The 22384-nt window shown below is 45.8% G+C and overlaps 1 protein-coding gene across 3 annotated transcripts in view; it reads left to right on the forward strand.

The window, feature by feature from the left end:
• Positions 1–19905, forward strand: part of hsf2bp (heat shock transcription factor 2 binding protein) — a 121084-nt gene extending 101179 nt beyond the window's left edge. For all 3 annotated transcript variants that reach the window (XM_070874322.1, XM_070874324.1, XM_070874323.1), the window contains one exon: positions 18790–19905. In XM_070874322.1, coding sequence (XP_070730423.1) covers positions 18790–18992 — 203 coding nt within the window. In that variant the 3' untranslated portion in view covers positions 18993–19905. The remainder of the gene's footprint in view (positions 1–18789) is intronic.
• The last annotated feature ends 2479 nt before the right edge of the window (positions 19906–22384 follow it).

Consider the following 22384-nt stretch of genomic DNA (forward strand, 5'->3'; position numbering starts at 1 on the left):
GAGTAATATTTATGATTCATTCTTTGCCATTGGTGCCTTGTATATCATTCCAACGTTCCCCGGAGATATACCTTTATGGGGCACATAGCGTGTCCGGTGTTAGCAATATTCCTCAGTTTCCTCCATTTAGGAGCCGGTCCATTACGAGCTGGCGACATGCGACTCTTGGTCCGGCTGCATCTCCGCACTGCCTCCCCCGTGGATGGGGGAGTTATCCAATGGGGGCCTCGCCAGACTCCTCTTCATTGTCCTCCTCCTTATACTGAAACATTCTCCACTCCACCCCAACCAGAGCCATGTAATTTCTTGGGAGAGGCAAAAACCAGATTAAAAACCCAGGCCAATTTAGGGAGAAAAAATCTGGGAAAATTCCTTTCCGACCCGTCCAGGAGATCACTCTGGCCGTATTCGATTCCCTGCTGTACTTACCATTATATCTGCGCCGTCCAACAAAAGGTCATCTAGTCTAATCCCAATTACCAGCTCTAGGTCCGTAACCCTGCAGGTTACTGCACTTTAAATGCCCATCCAACCATCTCTTAAAAGTGGTGAGGGATTCTGCATCCACCACTCTTCCAGGCAGTGAGTTCCAAATCCCCACAACCCTCTGCATAAAGAAGCCCCCCCTCAAATCCCCTCTAAACCTTCCACCAACCACCTTAAAACTATGCCCCCTCGTAATAGACCCCTCCATCAATGGAAATAGGCCCCTACTATCCACTATGTCCAGGCCCCTCAATATTTTGTACACCTCAATGAGGTCTCCCCTCAGCCTCCTCTGTTCCAATGAGAACAAACCCAGCCTATCCAATCTGTCCTCATAACTAAGATTCTCCATTCCAGGCAGCATCCTCGTAAATCTCCTCTGCACCCTCTCTAGTGCAATCATGTCCTTCCTACAATACGGCGACCAGAACTGCACGCAGTACTCCAGCTGTGGCCTAACCAAAGTATTATACAATTTAAGCATAACCTCCCTACTCTTATATTCTATGCCTCGGCCAATAAAGACAAGCATTCCGTATGCCTTCTTAACCACCATATCCAGTTGGCTTGATACTTTCAGGGATCACATCTTTTTTAAATTTGTTTTTGGGATGTGGGCATCACTGTCAAGGCCGGCATTTATTGCCCATCCCTAATTGCCCTTGAGAAGGTGGTGGTGAGCCGCCTTCTTGAACCGCTGCAGTCCGTGTGGTGAAAGTTCTCCCACAGTGCGGTTAGGGAATGAGTTCCAGGATTTAGACCCAGCGACGGTGAAGGAACAAAAAGATATTTCCAAGTCAGGATGGCGTGTGACTTAGAGGGGAACGTGGAGGTGGTGGTGTTCCCATGCGCCTGCTGCCCTTGTTCTTCTAGGTGGTAGAGGTTGCGGGTTTGGGAGGTGCTGCCGAAGAAGTCTTGGCGAGTTGCTGCAGTGCATCCTGTAGATGGTACACACTGCAGCCACGGTGCGCCAGTGGTGGGGGGAGTGAATGTTGGAGCTGGTGGATGGGGTGCCAATCAAGTAAGCTGCTTTGTCCTGGATGGTGTCGAGCTTCTCAAGTGTTGTTGGAGCTGCACTCATCCAGGCAAATGGAGAGTATCCGTCACACTCCTGACTTGTGCCTTGTAGATGGTGTAAAGGCTTTGGGGAGTCAGGAGGTGAGTCACTCGCCACAGAATACCCAGCCTCTGACCCGCTCTTGCAGCCACGGTATTCATGTTAAAAGTTATGTGATCCAGTTAAGTTTCTGGTCAATGGTGATCCCCAGGATGTTGATGGTGGGGGATTCGGCGATGGTAATGCCATTGAATATCAAGGGGTGGTGGTTAGACTCTCGCTTGTTGGAGATGATCATTGCCTGGCACTTGTGTGGCACAGATATTACTTGCCACTTATCAGCCCAAGCCTGAATGTTGTTGAGGTCTTGCTGCATGTGGGCATGGACTGCTCCATTATCTGAGGAGTTGTGAATGGAACTGAACACTGTGCAGTCATCAGCGAACATCCCCACTTCTGACCTTATGATGGAGGGAAGGTCATTGAGGAAGCAGCTGAAGATGGTTGGGCCTAGGACACTGCCCTGAGGAACTCCTGCAGCGATGTCCTGGAGCTGAGATGATTGATCTCCAACAACCACAACATCTTCCTTTGTGCTAGGTATGACTCCAACCAGTGGAGAGTTTTCCCCCTGATTCCCATTGACTTCAGTTTTACTCGGGCTCCTTGATGTCACACTCAGTCAAATGCTGACTCACCTTTGACTTCACAACCCAGGAACAAATAAAAAAAGAAGTGGACATAGCTAGCAGGGCCGGCATTTATTGCCCATCCCTCATTGCCCTTGAGAAGGTGGTGGTGAGCCGCCTTCTTGAGCCGCTGCAATCCATGTGGTGAAGGTGCTCCCACAGTGCTGTTAGGGAGGGCGTTCCAGGATTGTGACCCAGCGACGATGAAGACACGCCGATATATTTCTAAGTTTGGATGGTGTGTGACTCAAATTATTGTTGAATAATACGCCGCTGAAAGACATTAAGAAACATTGAGTAGAATGGGGCAATACTCTCTGGAGTTGAGAGGTGATCTCATTGAAACATAAGATTCTGAGGTGGACTGACAGGGTAGAGGCTGAGAGGATGTTTCCCCTGGCTGGAATGTCTAGAACTAGGGGGGGCATAGTCTCAGGATAAGGGGTCGGCCATTTAGGACTGAGACGAGGAATTTCTTCACTCAGAGGGTGGAATTCTCTGCCCCAGAGGGCTGTGGATGCTCAGTCATTGAGTATATTCAAGGCTCAGATCGATAGATTTTTGGACTCCAAGGGAATTAAAGGATATGAAGATCGGGCGGGAAAGTGGAGTTGAGGTAGAAGTTCAGCCATGATCTTATCGAGAGGACAAATGGCCTACTCCTGCTCCTATTTCTCATGTTCTTATAACTCAGAAACCTTAAACAGACTGTTGATTTAAAAAAAAAAACACCTTTCATGTCAGTGTGTGTGACACAACAGAATCTGCCATGGAGGGAATGTTTAGGTGACCATGGGCAGCTGTGGCACACTCAGCTGGGGATGGGAACATGTGGTGGTCAGCAGATCCTTCACACCAACAACTAGCTAGACAAGGGGACTTCTGATGGGGACAAAAAGTGAAAACATCTCGAGGGAGATGTCAAAACGGCTTGTCTTGCAACTCGCAGAATTTAAAAGTCCTTTTTTATTCATTCCTGGTATGTGAATGAGGGATATGCTGGGCCATGAGGTTACAGATTGTGGTGGAATACAATTCTGCTGCTGCTGATGGCCCACAGTGCCTCATGGATGACCAGTTTTGAGCTGCTGGATCTGTTCTGAATCTATCCCATTGAGCACGGTGGTAGCGCCACACAACACGATGGAGAGTGTCCTCGGTGTGAAGACGGGACTTCGTCTCTGTGATATATTCACATAGCACAAGCACACACAGCTCCTAACATGGCAGGCAGCTCTCTCGGAAGACTACGGAAACTGCCTAGTTCTGTTTATTATTAACCCTGCACTTGCAGTACACAATACGTCCACATCCACAGTGTGGAGCTACAAACATTACAAGCTTACAGACATTACACATCTCCCTCCTTAATGAAGAAGCCATCATAACAAACATCATACATAACTTTCATGTTTCTACGTAACACAGGATAGATATAAACTTATTTTTTTTCCATATTTACAAATTTAACTTCACCACTTGTTTTCTCTTTCGAAGAGGATACCTTCGTTCTCGAACAGAACCTTCCAAACATGGTGTCGAATCTAAACTCATTCGAGGCTCATCCTGAGGAACGTTTTCCTCCACGGAATTTCCTTGATTTTCATTTGAACTCACTCTAACTCCAGGCTCTTTGTTTTCCTGACTCGAACTCAGACTTTCATTCTGATTCTCTCCTGGATTTGTTTCCAGTACATTGGATTTACGATTTGCTACTGGTGTATCAAAACTATCTGATGAGTCAGAAATAATTGAATCATTCCCACCTTCAACTCCTTCCATGTCTGTAGGTAAAATATGATCAATATGAACAAACCGAACCTGTCCATTATCAAACATCTTTACCAAATATGTGCGAGGACCACATATCTTCACCACTCTTCCTGGTAACCACTTTAACCATTTATGGTGATGGTTCTTCACTCTCACCTTCTGGTTTAATTTCGCACTTCTCTCTTTTACTCTACCTTTATCATGATTCTCTTTCTGTCTTAATTGTGTCTCTTCTACGGACTGTGCCAAATTTGGCTTTAACAACGAGAATCTGGTTCGTGGCTGTCATTTGAGAAACAACTCTGCTGGTGTTCTATCAGTAGTTGTATGAGGAGTATTTTGATATGTAATCAAAAAATTCGCCAATTTGTGATCCAATGACAACTGTCGTTTCCTTGGATTAGGATCTAACATTTGTTTTATGAGGGCACGTTTTATAATTTGTACAGTGCGCTCTGCTGCACCATTCAAAGCAGGATGGTATGGTGGAACCTTGGTATGTTTCACACCATTTTTGCTCGTGAATTGTGCAAATTCTTCTGAACGAAATTGTGGTCCATTATCCGAAACAATTTCTTCAGGGAGGCCAAATGCAGAAAATAATTTTCGCAAAATGTCCAATATTTTACTTGTTATTTTCCACATTGGAAACACCTCAACCCACTTCAAATGGCTATCAATCACAATGAACAATTGTTGTCCTTCTAACTCAGCAAAATCAATATGTAGCCTTTGCCACACCCTGGGAGGCCATTTCCATGGCTGTAATGGTACTGGTGGTGGTTGCTTGCTTACCTTACCATCGGACTTGGGTACAACAACAATGGGTGTAGCCCAATTATATCGATCTATCTTACAAATAATGTTCTCAGTCTCTAGTCTTTTGAGTTCTTGCTCAACTTTCTCCTTGAGTGCATATGGTACGGAACGTGGCTTGTAGTAAACCGATCTAGCGTCCTTCTGTACCCTGACACTCGCCTTGAAGCCTTGGATTGGACTGCCCGTTTCGCAGAACACCTTCGGATACCCTCATTCGTTGATGAAAATCTCGCTTCCACACAGAAAATCTTACTCCAATCCAGCTTCAGTGAGCTCAACCAATTTCTTCCTAGTAAGGCAGACTTGTCTCCTTTCACTACTATTAGAGGCAAGTTCTGAAATTGATCTTTATATTTCACCGGTACAGTGATACAACCTACCACAGGAATTTTCTCTCCCGAGTAGCCTCGCAGCTCTATCTTGGATTTCTCCAGTTGAAAATCACGCAATTTGTCGCGGTATAGTGACTCCAGTACTACACTCACGGATGCACGCGTGCCAATTTCCATTGGTATCTTGAATCCTGCAACATCTATGTGGATTTTGATGCTTTCCGAATCGCTGTCCGTTAACCTCGTGCTCCTGATGACGTGTAACTCTAACATCTCCTCGTCTTGTTGTTGTTCTTCCATGCTATGTAGTCTCTTGGGATTTCTACTCAGAGCTTTAAAAGCTGGTTTACCCTTCAGTCGGCATGCCTTCGCCAGATGCCCAGTCTTTCTGCAGAAGAAACACTCTACCTTCACGTATGGACAACTTTGAGCAATGTGTTTTCCCAGGCACCTATAGCATGACTTCGACGCTCTGGTAGAATTTCCAGTTTCTGAGACTTTCGGCCTTGCCCGTCTTTTACTTTGAACCTGCAGGTGATTTACCTCGGTTGACTGGCAACCGTAATCATTATTTAATTCCTGGGAATATTGTTCGGCTATGCTCATCAACCTCGCTGTCTGACAAGCAATCTCAAAAGTCAAGTCATCCGTCGTTAATAACTTCCTTCTGATCGCATTATTTTTCACCCCACAAACAAAACGATCCCGTAATGCTCGGTTTTGAAAGTTTCCAAAATTACAGTGCATCGATAGCTTTTTTTAATGCTATGATGTAATCACCGATACTTTCATCAGCCTTTTGATTCCGAATCCCGAAACGATAGCTTTCAGCAATTTCTAACGGTTTGGGGTTATAGTGCTGCTCCAGCTTCGTTAAAATCTCTTTAAGCGTTGTGTCCTTTGTTTCGTCAGGCACAAGCAGATTTACAAGGGTTTCGTATAATGCCGGATCTGCCTCCGATAAGAAGATCGCTCTCTTACGTTCCAACACAGCCTGGTTCTGGACTGCATTGTCTGGAACTTCGATTATGTTATTTGCAGTGAAATACATTTCTAGCCGATCCACATACGCTTTAAAGCGTTCCCGGTCGTGTCTACATTCCCCCAAATGTCCGATTACACCTGCCATTTTAATCTCTAGCTGTTCACACCATGTGCTGTATTTTACCTCGGATTTTGTAGCTTTTTTCCAAAGACAGAAACTTCCAACGTCTCTCTGTCGGCTGGCTGAATCCTTCACCAACAAAATTTTAGCTTTAAATCATCCGAAAAATCCTATCTCAGTCGCCAAATGTGATATATTCACAGAGCACAGCACACACAGCTCCTAATATGGAGGCAGCTCTCCCGGAAGTCTCCGGAAACTGCTTAGTTCTGTTTAATGATTAACTGTGCACTTGCAGTACACAATACATCCACATCTACAGTGTGGAGCTACAAACATTACAAGCTTACAGACATTACAGTCTCCATAATGAATGTGCAGCGATCACTGCTACCAATGCTGTCATGGGCAGATACATCTGTGACAGGTGGATTGGTGAGGACGATGTCAAGTAGGTTTTTCCCTCGTGTTGATTCTCTCACCACTTGCTGTAGGCCCAGTCTGTCAGCTGTGTCCTTCAGGACTCGGCCAGCTCGGTCAGTAGTGGTGCTACCGAGCCACTCTTGGTGATGGACATTGAAGCCCCCCACCCAGAGTACATTCTGTGCCCTTGCTACCCTCAATGCATCATCCAAGTGGTGTTCAATACGGAGGAGCACTGATTCATCAGCTGAGGGAGGGCGCTAGGTGGTAATCAGCAGGAGGTTTCCTTGCTCATGCTTGACCTGAAGCCATGAGACTTCATGGGGTCCGGAGTCAATGTTGAGGACTCCCAGGGCCACTCCCTCCCGACTGTATACCCTGTGCTGCCACCCCTGGTGGGTCTGTCCTGCCGGTGGGACAGGGAATACCCAGGGATGGTGATGGAGGAGTCTGGGACATTGACGGAAGGATATGATTCTGTGAGTATGACTATGTCCAGCTGTTGTGTGACCAGTCTGTGGGACAGCTCTCCCAATTTTGGCACAATCCCCAGATGTTGGTGAGGAGGACTTTGCCGGGTCGACCGGGCTGGGTGTGCTGCTGTCGTGTCCGTAACTGGTGCCGAGGTCGATGCCGGGTGGTCCGTCCGGTTTTATTCTTATTGTTTGTTGTTTCGGTTTGGTACAACTGAGTGTCTCGCTGGGCCATTTCAGAGGGCAGTTAGGATTCAACCACATTGCTGTGGGTCTGGAGTCACATATAGGCCCAGACCGGGTAAAGGCGGCAGATTTCCTTCCCTGAAGGACATTATTGAACCAGATGGGTTTTTATAACAATCCGATAGTTTCAGGGTCACCATTACTGACCCGAGCTTTTTATTCCAGGTTTATTTAATTAACTGAATTTAAATTCAGTGGTGGGATTTGAACTTGTGTCTCCGGATTATTAGTCCAGGCCTATGGTTTACTGATCCCGTAATTTAACCACTATGCTACCGTTCCTGTGAATGAATTTTAAAAAATAGGGTTGCAGGAACAGAACTAGCAGATGTTGTGTGAATAGTACACACATGTGTAAGTAGAATCTGTCAGCCCAGACGTGTATTACAGATAAGCCTTTAAGTGTTGATGTCAGACCACTAATGAGCCTTACTGAGACTCAGAGAGGGCCCAGCCCCTCAGGACGCTGCAAATGACGATGAATCTGTAGCTTGTCTAATCTTTACTCCATAGCTCTATCTGAAATGACGTCAAACAGCATACTGCTGCATAATTCACAGTAAGGAGGGGGAACACAAGTTCAGCAGATGGCTGAACACATTGCAGGCCCTGTGTATTATGAAAGGTCATCATCCTCTTTGCACGTCAGAGACATTTTCAAGATATCTTTCAGTGTGGCTGGAGAGCTCCCACCTGAAACACACAGAAACATTTAGATCCACAGTGAATGAGGCAGGAATGACTACAACCTAATACACCTACATCATTTTCTAAAAGCGCCTCGCTCTCCTGTCAGTGGCGGCTTTGAGAATTGGCTCACTGCATTCCGTTTTAGCTCAAAGGGCCAGCACGCAGCGGGAGTTATTCCACCTATTTTATACAGGTTCAAGGTACAAGAAATGCTTCTACAGAGGTCTTTATCTGTGGCACACTTGGCCGGAGAAGACTGCAGCTACCCACTAAAGGAATGATATAAGAAATAGGAACAGGAGTAGGCCATACAGCCCCTCGAACCTGCTCCGCCATTTAATATGATCATGGCTGATCCGATCATGGACTCAGCTGCATTTCCCCGCCCGCTCTCCATAACCTCTTAATCCCTTATCAGTTAAGAATCTGTCTTATTTCTGTAAAATTTATTCAATGTCCCAGTTTCCACAGCTCTCTGAGGCAGAGAATTCCACAGATTTACAACCCTCTGAGAGAAGAAATTTCTCCTCATCTCAGTTTTAAATGGGCGGCCCCTTATTCTAAGATCATGCCCTCTAGTTCTAGTCTCCCCTATCAGTGGAAACATTCTCTGCATCCACCTTGTCAAGCCCCCTCATAATCTTATACGTTTTGATAAGATCACCTCTCATTCTTCTGAATTCCAATGAGTAGAGGCCCAACCTACTCAACTTATCTTCATAAGTCAACCTCCTCATCCCCGGAATCAACCTAGTGAACCTTCTCTGAACTGCCTCCAAAGCAAGTATATCCTTTCGTAAATATGGAAACCAAAACTACATGCAGTACTTCAGCTGTGGCCTCACCAATACCCTGTTCACCTGTAGCACCACTTTCTTGCTTTTATACTCCATCCCCTTTGCAATAAAGGCCAGGATTCCATTGGCTTTCCTGATCACTTGCTGTACCTGCATACTAACCTTTTGTGTTTCATGCACAAGTACCCCCAGGTCCCGCTGTACTGCAGCACTTTGCAATGTTTCTCCATTTAAATAATAACTTGCTTTTTTATTTTTTTCTGCCAAAGTGGATAAACTCACACTTTCCAACATTATACTCCATCTGCCAAATGTTTGCTCACTCACTTAGCCTGTCCATGTCCTTTTGCAGATTTTTTGTGTCCTCCTCACAATTTGCTTTCCCACCCATCTTTGTATCGTCAGCAAATTTGGCTACATTACACTCCGTCCCTTCTTCCAAGTCGTTTATATAGATTGTAAATAGTTGTGGTCGCAAGTCCGACCCCAAGCTCCCCGTTTCTTGTCACTTCAGTTTCCCATCGCACTCTAACCTCTCTGCTTTTGGCCTTCTATAGTATTGCAGTAAAGCTCCACATAACCTCGAGGAACAGCACCTCATCTTTCTACTGGGAACTTTGCCGCACTCATGGTCGTTTCCAACTTCAGGCCTAAATTTCAACTGGCATTTTCTCCGTGGTGATCAGTGTTGGCAGTGTGGGGGATGGTGAGCCAGTGTTTGTGGGGAGGGGGAGGGGTGTTGGTACCTGTGGTGGGGGCCCTGTGCCGGGACACTAGCCGACCTTGGTGTTTGTGGGGAGGGGGAGGGGTGTTGGTACCTGTGTTGGGCGCCCCGTGCCGGAACACTAGCCGACCTTGATGCCGATCTGCTTCCACCGGACGGCTGAGCCACTGAAGCTAGCTCTGCCTGGCTGGTTTCTCATGCTACCGTTTCTGTCTACCTCCCCTCAGCTATTCACGCACTCTCTCGAATGTTTCTTTCATTTCTCTCGTTACGTCACTCTTTGACTCCTGCAAATATCACATCTGACATTCAATCATTTCCTGTCCTCCAGCTAAGCAGGAAGTGCTGCAAAAGAAGAAAAACGAAAAGACAGACTTACATTTCTATAGTCATTCACGACCACTTTAACAACTTCACACATGAACTACAACTCCCAAAGTGTTTACAGACAATGAAGTACTCTTTTGAAGTGTGATCACTGTTGTAATGTAGGAATGTAGCAGCCTATTTGCGCACAGCAAGCTCCCACAAACAGCAATGTCATAATCACTGGATAATCTGTTTTTGTTATGTTGTTTGAGGGATAAATATTGGCCGGGACACTGGGGATAACTCCCTTGCTTTTCTTTCAAATAATGCCATGGGATATTTTACGTCCATTTGAGAGAGCAGATGAGGCCTTGGTTTAACGTCTCATCCGAAAGTCGGTACCTCCACCAGTGCAGCACCCCCTCATTGCTACAGTGTGAGCCTAGATTTATGTCCTCAAGTCTCTGGAGTGGGACTTGAACTCAGAACTTTATGTCTTAGAGGCGAGGGTGCTACCAACTGAGCCACGAGTGACACAAGCCTTGATGACTTTTTGCAATGCATCCTGTAGATAGTGCACACTGCAGGTACATCACACTGCACATACATACATCGCACTGCAGGTACGGTACACTGCAGGTACATCACACTGCACATACATACATCACACTGCACGTACATACATCACACTGCAGGTACGGTACACTGCAGGTACATCACACTGCACATACATACATCACACTGCAGGTACGGTACACTGCAGGTACATCACACTGCATGTACATACATCACACTGCAGGTACGGTACACTGCAGGTACATCACACTGCACATACATACATCACACTGCAGGTACGGTACACTGCAGGTACATCACACTGCACGTACATACATCACACTGCACATACATACATCACACTGCACGTACATACATCACACTGCAGGTACGGTACACTGCAGGTACATCACACTGCACATACATACATCACACTGCAGGTACGGTACACTGCAGGTACATCAGCAAAGAATGACTAAAAAAGCAATAAAGAAAGGAAAGATAGATTAAGAAGGTAAACTTGCGCAAAACATAAAAACAGATAGTAAAAGCTTTTACAGATATATAAAACGGAAAAGAGTGACTAAAGTAAATGTTGGTCCATTAGAAGATGAGAAGGGGGATTTAATAATGGGAAATGTGGAAATGGCTGAGACTTTAAACAATTATTTTGCTTCGGTCTTCACAGTGGAAGACACAAAAACCATGCCAAAAATTGCTGGTCACAGGAATGTGGGAAGGGAGGACCTTGAGACAATCACTATCACTAGGGGGGTAGTGCTGGACAGGCTAATGAGACTCAAGGTAGACAAGTCCCCTGGTTCTGATGAAATGCATCCCAGGGTATTAAAAGAGATGGCGGAAGTTATAGCAGATGCATTCGCTATAATCTACTAAAATTCTCTGGACTCTGGGGAGGTACCAGCGGATTGGAAAGCAGCTAATGTAACGCCTCTGTTTAAAAAAGGGGGCAGACAAAATGCAAGTAACTATAGGCCGGTTAGTTTAACATCTGTAGTGGGGGAAATGCTTGAAACTATCATTAAGGAAGAAATAGCGGGACATCTAGATAGGAATAGTGCAATCAAGCAGACGCAGCATGGATTCATGAAGGGGAAATCATGTTTAACTAATTTACTGGAATTCTTTGAGGATATAACGAGCATGGTGGATAGAGGTGTACCGATGGATGTGGTGTATTTAGATTTCCAAAAGGCATTCGATAAGGTGCCACACAAAAGGTTACTGCAGAAGATAAAGATACGTGGAGTCAGAGGAAATGTATTAGCATGGATAGAGATTTGGCTGGCGAACAGAAAGCAGTGAGTCGGGATAAATGGGTCCTTTTCGGGTTGGAAATCGGTGATTAGTGGTGTGCCACAGGGATCGGTGCTGGGACCACAACTGTTTACAATATACATTGATGACCTGGAAGAGGGGACAGAGTGTCGTGTAACAAAATTTGCAGATGACACTAAGATTAGTGGGAAAGCGGGTTGTGTAGAGGACACAGAGAGGCTGCAAAGAGATTTGGATAGGTTAAGCGAATGGGCTAAGGTTTGGCAGATGGAATTCAATGTCGGAAAGTGTGAGGTCATCCACCTTGGGAAAAAAACAGTAAAAGGGAATATTATTTGAATGGGGAAAAATTACAACATGCTGTGGTGCAGAGGGACCTTGGGGTCCTTGTGCATGAATCCCCAAAAAAAGTTTGCAGGTGCAGCAGGTAATCAGGAAGGCAAATGGAATGTTGGCCTTCATTGCGAGAGGGATGGAGTACAAAAGCAGGGAGGCCCTGCTGCAACTGCATAGGTTTTTTGGTAAGGCCGCACCTGGAGTACTGCGTGCAGTTTTGGTCACCTTACTTAAGGAAGGATATACTGGCTTTGGAGGGGGTACAAAGACGATTCACTAGGCTGATTCCGGAGATGAGGGGGTTACCTTATGATGATAGATTGCGTAGACTGGGTCTTTACTCGTTAGAGTTCAGAAGGATGAGGGGTGATCTTATAGAAACATTTAAAATCATGAAAGGGATAGACAGGATAGAGGCAGAGAGGTTGTTTCCACTGGTAGTGGAGGCTAGAACTAGGGGGCACAGCCTCAAAATACGGGGGAGCCAATTTAAAACTGAGTTGAGAAGGAATTTCTTCTCTCAGAGGGTTGTGAATCTGTGGAATTCTCTGCCCAAGGAAGCAGTTGAGGCTAGCTCATTGAATGTATTCAAGTCACAGATAGATAGATTTTTAACCAATAAGGAAATTAAGGGTTACGGGGAGCGGGCGGGTAAGTGGAGCTGAGTCCACGGCCAGATTAGCCATGATCTTGTTGAATGGCGGAGCAGACTCGAGTGGCAAGATGGCCTACTCCTGTACCTAATTCTTATGTTCTTATGTTATCACACTGCAGGTACGGTACACTGCAGGTACGGTACACTGCAGGTACATCACACTGCCGGTACGGTACACAGCAGGTACATTACACTGCAAGTACGGTACACTGCAGGTACATCACACTGCAGGTATATCACACTGCAGGTATATCACACTGCAGGTACGGTACACAGCAGGTACATCACACTGCAGGTACATCACACTGCAGGTACGGTACACTGCAGGTACATTACACTGCAGGTACATCACACTACAGGTACGGTACACAGCAGGTACATTACACTACAGGTACACCACACTACAGGTACATTACACTGCAGGTACATCACAATACAGGTACGGTACACAACAGGTACATTACAGTACAGGTACATTACAGTACAGGTACATTACACTGCAGGTACATCACACTACAGGTACGGTACACAGCAGGTACATTACACTGCAGGTACATCACACTGCCGGTACGGTACACAGCAGGTACATTACACTGCAGGTACGGTACACTGCAGGTACATCACACTGCAGGTATATCACACTGCAGGTACGGTACACTGCAGGTACATCACACTGCAGGTACATCACACTGCAGGTACGGTACACTGCAGGTACATTACACTGCAGGTACACCACACTACAGGTACATTACACTGCAGGTACATCACAATACAGGTACGGTACACAACAGGTACATTACAGTACAGGTACGGTACACTGCAGGTACATCACACTGCAGGTACATCACACTGCAGGTACATCACACTGCAGGTACGGTACACTGCAGGTACATCACACTGCAGGTACATCACACTGCAGGTACGGTACACAGCAGGTACATTACACTGCAGGTACGGTACACTGCAGGTACATTACACTGCAGGTACGGTACACTGCAGGTACATCACACTGCAGGTAGTACACTGCAGGTACATCACACTACAGGTACATCACACTACAGGTACATCACACTCACACTGCAGGTACATCACACTGCAGGTTCGGTACACTGCAGGTACATCACACTGGTGGTGGAGAGTGGATATTTAAGCTGGTGGGCTGCTTTGTCCTGGATGGTGTTGAGCTTATGGAGTGTTGTTGCAGTTGCACCCATGCAGGCAAGGGGAGAGTATTCCATCACACTCCTGACTTGTGCCCTGTAGACGATGGAAAGGCTTTGGGGAGTCAAGAGGTGAGACACTCGCCGCAGAATACGCAGCCTCTGACCTTCTCAAATTGGTTGGACTTAGCTAGTATTGAATTCCTAGGTCTCTTTCAACTTCAACCTTAGGTATTTCAACACCATTCTCCTATTTTCCTTTCTATTTGTAGTACTTTACTTGTGTGCCTTTACTCTGCCCAATTACATATTCTGTCGAACTGATTTTGAGTTGCCTCTTCTGATTGCACTGCTCCACCTAATTTCGTATCATCGGCAAATGTAACCACTTTGCATTGAGTTTCTGAATCAAGGTCATTGATGTCAATTCGAAACAGTCGTGGTCCCAGCATTGAACCGTGAGGTAGCCACCCCTCCCACCACCCTGAAGTACCTCATTTCCTACTCTTCAAACAGTTTTTTGTTCATTCCCAAGTTAGACGAGGGGATTAAATGTAGTATCTCCAAATTTGCGGATGACACTAAGTTGGGTGGCAGTGTGAGCTGCGAGGAGGATACTATGAGGCTGCAGAGTGACTTGGATAGGTTAGGTGAGTGGGCAAATGCATGGCAGATGAAGTATAATGTGGATAAATGTGAGGTTATCCATTTTGGTGGTAAAAACAGAGAGACAGACTATTATCTGAATGGTGACAGATTAGGAAAAGGGGAGGTGCAACGAGACCTGGGTGTCATGGTGCATTAGTCATTTAAGGTTGGCATGCAGCTAAAGCAGTGGGTTAAGAAAACAAGTGGCATGTTGGCCTTCATAGCAAGGGGATTTGAGTACAGGGGCAGGGAGCTGTTGCTGCAGTTGTACAGGGCCTTGGTGAGGCCACACCTGGAATATTGTGTGCAGTTTTGGTCTCCTGACTTGAGGAAGGACTTTCTTGCTATTGAGGGAGTGCAGCGAAGGTTCATCAGACTGATTCCCGGGATAGCGGGACTGACATATCAAGAAAGACTGGATCAACTGGGCTTGTATTCACTGGAGTTCAGAAGAATGAGAGGGGATCTCAAAGAAACGTTTAAAATTCTGACGGGTTTAGACAGGTTAGATGCAGGAAGAATGTTCCCAATGTTGGGGAAGTCCAGAACCAGGGGTCACAGTCTAAGGATAAGGGGTAAGCCATTTAGGACCGAGATGAGGAGAAACATCTTCACCCAGAGAGTGGTGAACCTGTGGAATTCTCTACCACAGAAAGTAGTTGAGGCCAATTCACTAAATATATTCAAAAAGGAGTTAGATGTAGTCCTTACTACTCGGGGGATCAAGGGGTATGGCAAGAAAGCAGGAATGGGGTACTGAAGTTGCATGTTCAGCCATGAACTCATTGAATGGCGGTGCAAGCTAGAAGGGCCGATTGGCCAACTCCTGCACCTATTTTCTATGTTTACCCAAAATCCCCCAGCTTTCTTAATACTCTCTCATGTGGAACTTTGTTAAAGGCCTTTTGGAAGTCCAGATACAACACATTATAGGGCTCACCACAGTGCTTTTGATATGTTAGTTCCTCAAAGAAGTAGAGATTGGTCCAGTAGGATTTTTCCTTCTGAATCTATGTTGACAGTTGTTTACTAGATTATCAATGTGCAGACAACCTCAAGTTTACCATGTTTGTAAAGTGAGCCATGTTAGTACATAGTTGTCGTGGCGATGTGTTGCAGTTTCGGCTGCATGTTTGAAGTGCGTACAGGAACAAGTACACAGCTTTAGTGTTTTTGATGTAATAAAACATCCCAAGCGCTTTGCTGAGACATAAATAACCAGATACTGAGCAGTTCTGGGAGACTTTGGCTGGTTACTGAAGGGATCTAACATTTAACAGCTGATTTTAACTTGGAGCAGGAATTGGGGGTGTGCAGAGCTGAGGCCGCAAGCTAACCGTCCAGCCCATGGGGGTACGTCACAGGAGATTGGAGAACTCTTTCACAGAGCTGGCACAGGCACGATGGCCTCCTGTGCTGTTACCATTTTAACTCCCGGCCTTATTTACATGTCCTGGCCCACCCTAATCCCAGCCTCATTTACATGTCCTGGCCCACCCTAATCCCAGCCTCATTTACATGCTGCTTCCACTGTTTAGCATCGCATGTAGTCCTGTGTTGTAGCTTCCCCAGGTTGGCACCTCATTTTCAAGTACTAACATGGTAAACTTGAGGGTGTCTGCACAATGATAATCTAGTAAGCAACCATCAACATAGATTCAGAAGGAAAAATCCAACTGGACCAATCTCTACTTCTTTGAGGAACTAACATATCAAAACTTTATGGTAAGCCCTATAATGTGTTGTATCGAGACTTCCAAAAGGCTTTTGACAAAGTTCCACATGAGAGAGTATTAAGAAAGCTTGGTACTGCTCCTGGCATACTCTTCTACCCTCCTAATTTAACCGTGTTTGGTCATCTGGCTTGATGGTAATGGTAGAATGAGGGATATGCTGGGCCATGAGGTTGACCAATGTGGGGGAGTACAATTATGCTTTTGCTGCATGGCCCACAGCGTCTCATAGATACCCAGATCTGTTCTGAATCTATCCCATCTAGCACGGTGGTAGTGCTACACAACATGATGGGGATATTTCATCAGATCACCTCTCATTCTTCTGAACTACAATGTGTATAGGCCCAACCTACTCAACCTTTCCTCATAAGTCAACCCCCTCATCTCGGGAATCAACCGAGTGAATCTTCTCTGAACAGCCTCCACGCAAATGTAACGCCCCTATTTAAAAAAGAAGGCAGACAGAAAGCAGGAAACTATAGACCAGTTAGCCTAACATCTGTCATTGGGAAAATGCTGGAGTCCATTATTAAGGAAGCAGTAGCGAGATATTGGGAAAAGCATAATTCAATCAAGCAGAGTCAGCATGGTTTTATGAACGGGAAATCATGTTTGACAAATTTGCTGGAGTTCTTTGAGGATGTAACGAGCAGGGTGGATAAAGGGGAACCAGTGGATGTGGTATATTTGGATCTCCAGAAGGCATTCAATAAGGTGCCACATAAAAGGTTACTGCATAAGATAAAAGCTCACAGGGTTGGGGGTAATATATTAGCATGGATAGAGGATTGGCTAAGTAACAGAAAACAGAATCAGGATAAATGGGTCATTTTCTGGTTGGCAAACAGTGACTAGTGAGGTGCCGCAGGGATCAGTGCTGGGGCCTCAACTATTTACAATCTATATTAATGACTTGGATGAAGGGACCCAGTGTAATGTAGCCAAGTTTGCTGATGATACAAAAATGGGTGAGAAAGCAAATTGTGAGGAGGATACAAAAAATCTGCAAAGGGATATAGACAGGCTAAGTGAGTGGGCAAAAATTTGGCAGATGGAGTATAATGTGGGAAAATGTGAGCTTATACACTTTGGCAGAAATAATAGAAAAGCAAATTCTAATTTAAATGGAGAAAAATTGCAAAGTGCTTCAGTACAGAGAGACCTGGGGGTCCTTGTGCATGAAACACAAAAAGTTAGTATGCAGGTACAGCAAGTGATCAGGAAGGCAATTGAAATGTTGGCCTTTATTGCAAGGGAGTATAAAAGCAGAGCAGTCCTGCTACAACTGTACAGGGTATTGGTGAGGCCACACCTGGAGTACTGTGTACAGTTTTGGTCTCCGTATTTAAGGAAGGATATACTTGCATTGGAGGCTGTTCAGAGAAGGTTCATGAGGTTGACTCCGGAGATGAGAGGGTTGACTTATGAAGATAGGTTGAGTAGGTTGAACTTATACTCATTGGGGTTCAGAAGAATGAGAGGTGATCTTATCGAAGCATGTAAGATAATGAGGGGGCTTGACAAGGTGGATGCAGAGAGGATATTTCCACTCATAGGGGAAACTAAAACTAGGGGGCATAGTCTCAGAATAAGGGGCCTCCCATTTAAAACTGAATTGAGGAGGAATTTCTTCTCTCAGAGGGTTGTAAATCTATGGAATTTTCTGTCCCAGAGAGCTGTGGAGGCTGGGTCATTGAATATATTTAAGGCGGAGATAGACAGATTTTTGAGCGATAAGGGAGTAAAGGATTATGGGAAGCGAGCCGGGAAGTGGAGCCGAGTCCATGATCAGATCAGCCATGATCTTATTGAATGACGGAGCAGGCTTGAGGAGTCAAATGGCTGACTCCTGCTCCTATTTCTTATGTTCCTATGAGTGTCCTCAGTGTGAAGACGGGACTTTGTTTCCATAATGACTGTGTGGTGGTCACTGCTACCAATGCTGTCATGGACAGATGTATCTGCGACAGGTAGATTGGTGAGGACAAGATCCAGTAGGGTTTTTCCCTCGTGTTGGTTCTCTCACCACCTGCTGCAGGCCCAGTCTGGCAGCTATGTCCTTCAGGACTCGGCCAGCTCGGTCAGTAGTGGTGCTACTGAGCCACTCTTGGTGATGGACATTGAAGTCCCCCACCCAGAGTACATTCTGTGCACTTGCTACCCTCAGTGCTTCTTCTAAGTAGTGTTCAACATGGAGGGGCTTGTGAGGCTATTTCAGAGGGCAGTTAAGAGTCAACCACGTTGCTGTGGGTCTGAAGTCACATATGGAGCAGAACGGGTCAGGACATTAGTTTTTATGACAATCTCACTACTTCATAGTCACCATTACTGATGCTAGCTTTTTATTCCAGATTTGTTTAATTCAATGTTTCTGTTTTGGTGTTTTTTCAGTGTCTAACATATTGTAACTTTAATACATTGTGACATTTACAAAATGAACCAAGCTGCCGCTGACACAACACTGCTTTATTCACTAGATCCAGATGCGGAAGTTTGTCTCCATGTTCTGCGGCTCATTCAGTCTCTGATCCTTGAGCCGCAGGTTTTCGCCAGAGTGGCAACCCAGATCCGTGAATCGCTGCCGGAGCAACGCATTCTCGAACTCACCAATAACCGTAATCCAGATCTCCGCAGCATAGCCAGTGAGCTGTTGGAGGACATGAAAATGCTCAATATTTAACTGGAGCATCTTTTACTTGTGCCAGTCATTTGTGTTGCTGAATCTATTCACATTTGAAAACATTGTTTGGTATATGAGTAAAAGTGATTGTAGATCTCAGGTTCATTTTATAGGATGCAAAATATGAAAACCTGCTGTGCCAATAGTGCCCATGCCTGGTATGCTGGGGTAGAAGACAACTTTGGTTCAGCAGACCTCTTAAGGTGAATCTGGGGTTTTTTGAAGAACTGTAATGGGTGAATTTAAGATTGTGGAGCTTAAATAACAAGATTTCCCCATTCCCGTACACTACTATCTGATTGAAAAGTCGGGAGAGTGAACTGCTTTTAAATTCCTGTGCGTCCCCTTATGAACCACACACTAAGTGCATAAGAAGGATTACTTAGTCTCTGAGTTTTCTACCCTCCCTTTCGAGGTACGCTTGTGGCACAGAAACATCAGTGGAATTGTGGGACAACCCTTCACTGTACCATTGCCTGTCATCGCACATCGCAGCATCAGTCACTGCCATTGCTAACGGCGCAAGAAAAATGTATAAGCTGAAATGTCACCATGTATGTGTGTGCCGTGATGATAAGAGTGAGTAATTTACGCCCATTAAGCAGTGGAAACTCAAGCCAGTACTTTCACCTGCTAAATTTCTGTACAGTAACATTGCTGACTGCAATTTTCAGGCTTTTCTGTGTCTGCTTGACTGAATTTGCTGAACTAAAACTTTTTATGATTTCATGGATTTCTATATGTAACTAAGGGTGCTTATGAAGCTCATCTAAATGCATTTTTCATTGGAGATGTATGCTGGTGATTTGTAGAGGTGGGTTGACTCACTCCAGGACTGAATGGGTTGTGTATATACTGGTAACACTGACATCGTTACAGATCCTTTCTATACATTTGTTTAATAAAAGTTTGAAGTTAGTGTTACATTTGATCCAAATTTCCAGTTTATTCTCTAGATTTTTAACCACAGATAAAACCAATGTTTGAGAGAAAAATGTTAGCCTCAAAATTCCACAAACCTTCTGGTGGATTTGAGATTGTGGAGACTTGCAGTAGCAGAAATTGGGGTGAGAACCAATTGCTACAGATCTCTGCCCCATTCAACCTTGTGCTGGGGATTTCAGTAAGGCCAGGTGCTTGTATCTGCCAATCGTAGTCAGGACTAGTGGGATAACATTCCCCCACCAACTATTGTCCTCAGTGTTATACAACTGTGCCAGCCAGCACTTCTCAGCAGCCCACTGAGTTTCAGGCTTATTTTATAAACTGGAACGCAGATGAAAATCAGATTTAGCCATCGGGAAATTGAGCTTCCTCGAAGGAGGCTGATTTCCAATTTTCACATATCTTAATCTGGACCTGTCGGCTCTGCTCCAAGTCCCGACTGTGTTTTCCTTCAACACACCTCACGGTCACTCCAGCTGTGTCTATAGTGCCAACAAAATGCAGCTAGTCTGGGTATTTGGTGCTCCACTCACTGTGAGAATTACAGGTTTCCATCCCCAGCGTAGTACATTATAAACAGTACTTTAACAACCTGCTACTTCTGAGATTTTGCAGGAGATTGCAAGTTGCTTTTCTTGGGATTTCCAAAAATATCCCTCTGTCCTCAACCTACACTGTCCCAACGAAGCTCAACGCAAGCTCGAGGAACAGCACCTTGTCTTTCGATCTGGCACGTTACCGCCTTGCGCACTCAACATCGAGTTCAACAATTTCAGACCGTAACCTTTGCCCCCATTTATTTGGATGGCAGCTGATGATGATTCTGCTATTCCTCTTAGACCCATCTTTTATTTCTTAACTTATCCCATTACCATCTCCTTCCGCCCTGCACCATCATCCCTTTTGTCTCTCTAATCTCTCCTGCCTTCCACCCTATCACAGATCTTCCCTTTTGTTCTTTCCTCCCCTCCCTCTTTTCCTTCCCCTGTACTTGCTTAAAACCTGTTACATCTTCTAACTTTGTCTAGTTCTGACGAAGAGTCACAGACCTGAACCGTTAACTCTGTTTCTCTTCCCACAGCTGCTGCCTGACCCACTGAGTATTTCCAGCATTTTCTGTTTTATTTTAGGTTTCTAGCATCCGCAGTATTTTGCTTTTGTATTTGTGTCAAAAAGATGATGGATTTCATGCAATGTTGCTCATAGGAACGGAAGGTGCAGGTGGGAGGCTGAGAACTCGCACGACAGCTTGTCTGATTTGGCTCTGTACCGCACGGACCTGGGGGAGGGGAGGGGAGGGGGGCACTTCATGGACCTGAGGGGGGGGCACTGCACGGACTGGGGGGGGCACTGCACGGACTGTGGGGGTGGGGGGGGCACTGCATGGACCGGGGGAGGGGGGGCACTGCACGGACTGGGGGAGGGGGGGCACTGCACAGATTGGGGGGGGCTCATGCTCGGACCGGGGGAGGGGGAGCACTGCACGGACCAGGGGTGGTGCACTGCATGGAATGGGGGGAGGGGGGCACTGCACGGACCAGGGGTGGTGCACTGCATGGAATGGGGGGAGGGGGGCACTGCACGGACCAGGGGTGGTGCACTGCATGGAATGGGGGGGAGGGGATGATTGAATGTCAGATGTGATATTTACAGGAGTCAAAGAGTGGCGTAACGAGAGAAATGAAAGAAACATTCGAGAGAGTGCGTGAATAGCTGAGGGGAAGTAGGCAGAAACGGTAGCATGAGAAACCAGCCAGGCAGAGCTAGCTTCAGTGGCTCAGCCGTCCGGTGGGAAAAAAAGAAAGGAAGCAGATCGGCACCAAGGTCGGCTAGTGTCCCGGCACGGGGCGCCCACCACAGGTACCAACACCCCTCCCCCTCCCCACAAACACTGGCTCACCATCCCCCACACTGCCAACACTGATCACCATGGAGAAAATGCCCGTTGAAGTTGAGGCCTGAAGTTGGAAACGACCATGAGTTCGGCAAAGTTCCCAATAGAAAGATGAGGTGCTGTTCCTTCAGCTTACGTGGAGCTTTACGGCAATACTATAGAAGGCCAAAAGCAGAGAGGTTAGAGTGCGGCAAGAATCTGAAGTGACAAAAAACGGGGAGCTTAGGGTCGTACTTGCGAACAGAATGGAATTGTTCAGCAAAGTGATCACCTAATCGCTGTTTGGTCTCCCCAAGGAGACCACACCATGAGTAGCAAATACGGTATACTAAATTGGAGGAAGTACAAGTAAATTGCACTACCTGGATGTTTATCTCACACACTGATCACTCCTTTTCTGAGAGGGGTGATGGCAGCAAATTTGAGGGGGAGTGTTGTGTATGGAGAAAGAGTCAGACTGAACACTAAGCTCAAAGTGAAGTGTGACCTTAGTCTTTTATTGCAGGTCTCCAGAGTGCCGCTCCAACCTGTGAAGCCTCCTTAAATACCTGTG

This window comes from Pristiophorus japonicus, unplaced genomic scaffold (assembly GCF_044704955.1).
Source record: "Pristiophorus japonicus isolate sPriJap1 unplaced genomic scaffold, sPriJap1.hap1 HAP1_SCAFFOLD_780, whole genome shotgun sequence".
Taxonomy (NCBI): domain Eukaryota; kingdom Metazoa; phylum Chordata; class Chondrichthyes; family Pristiophoridae; genus Pristiophorus; species Pristiophorus japonicus.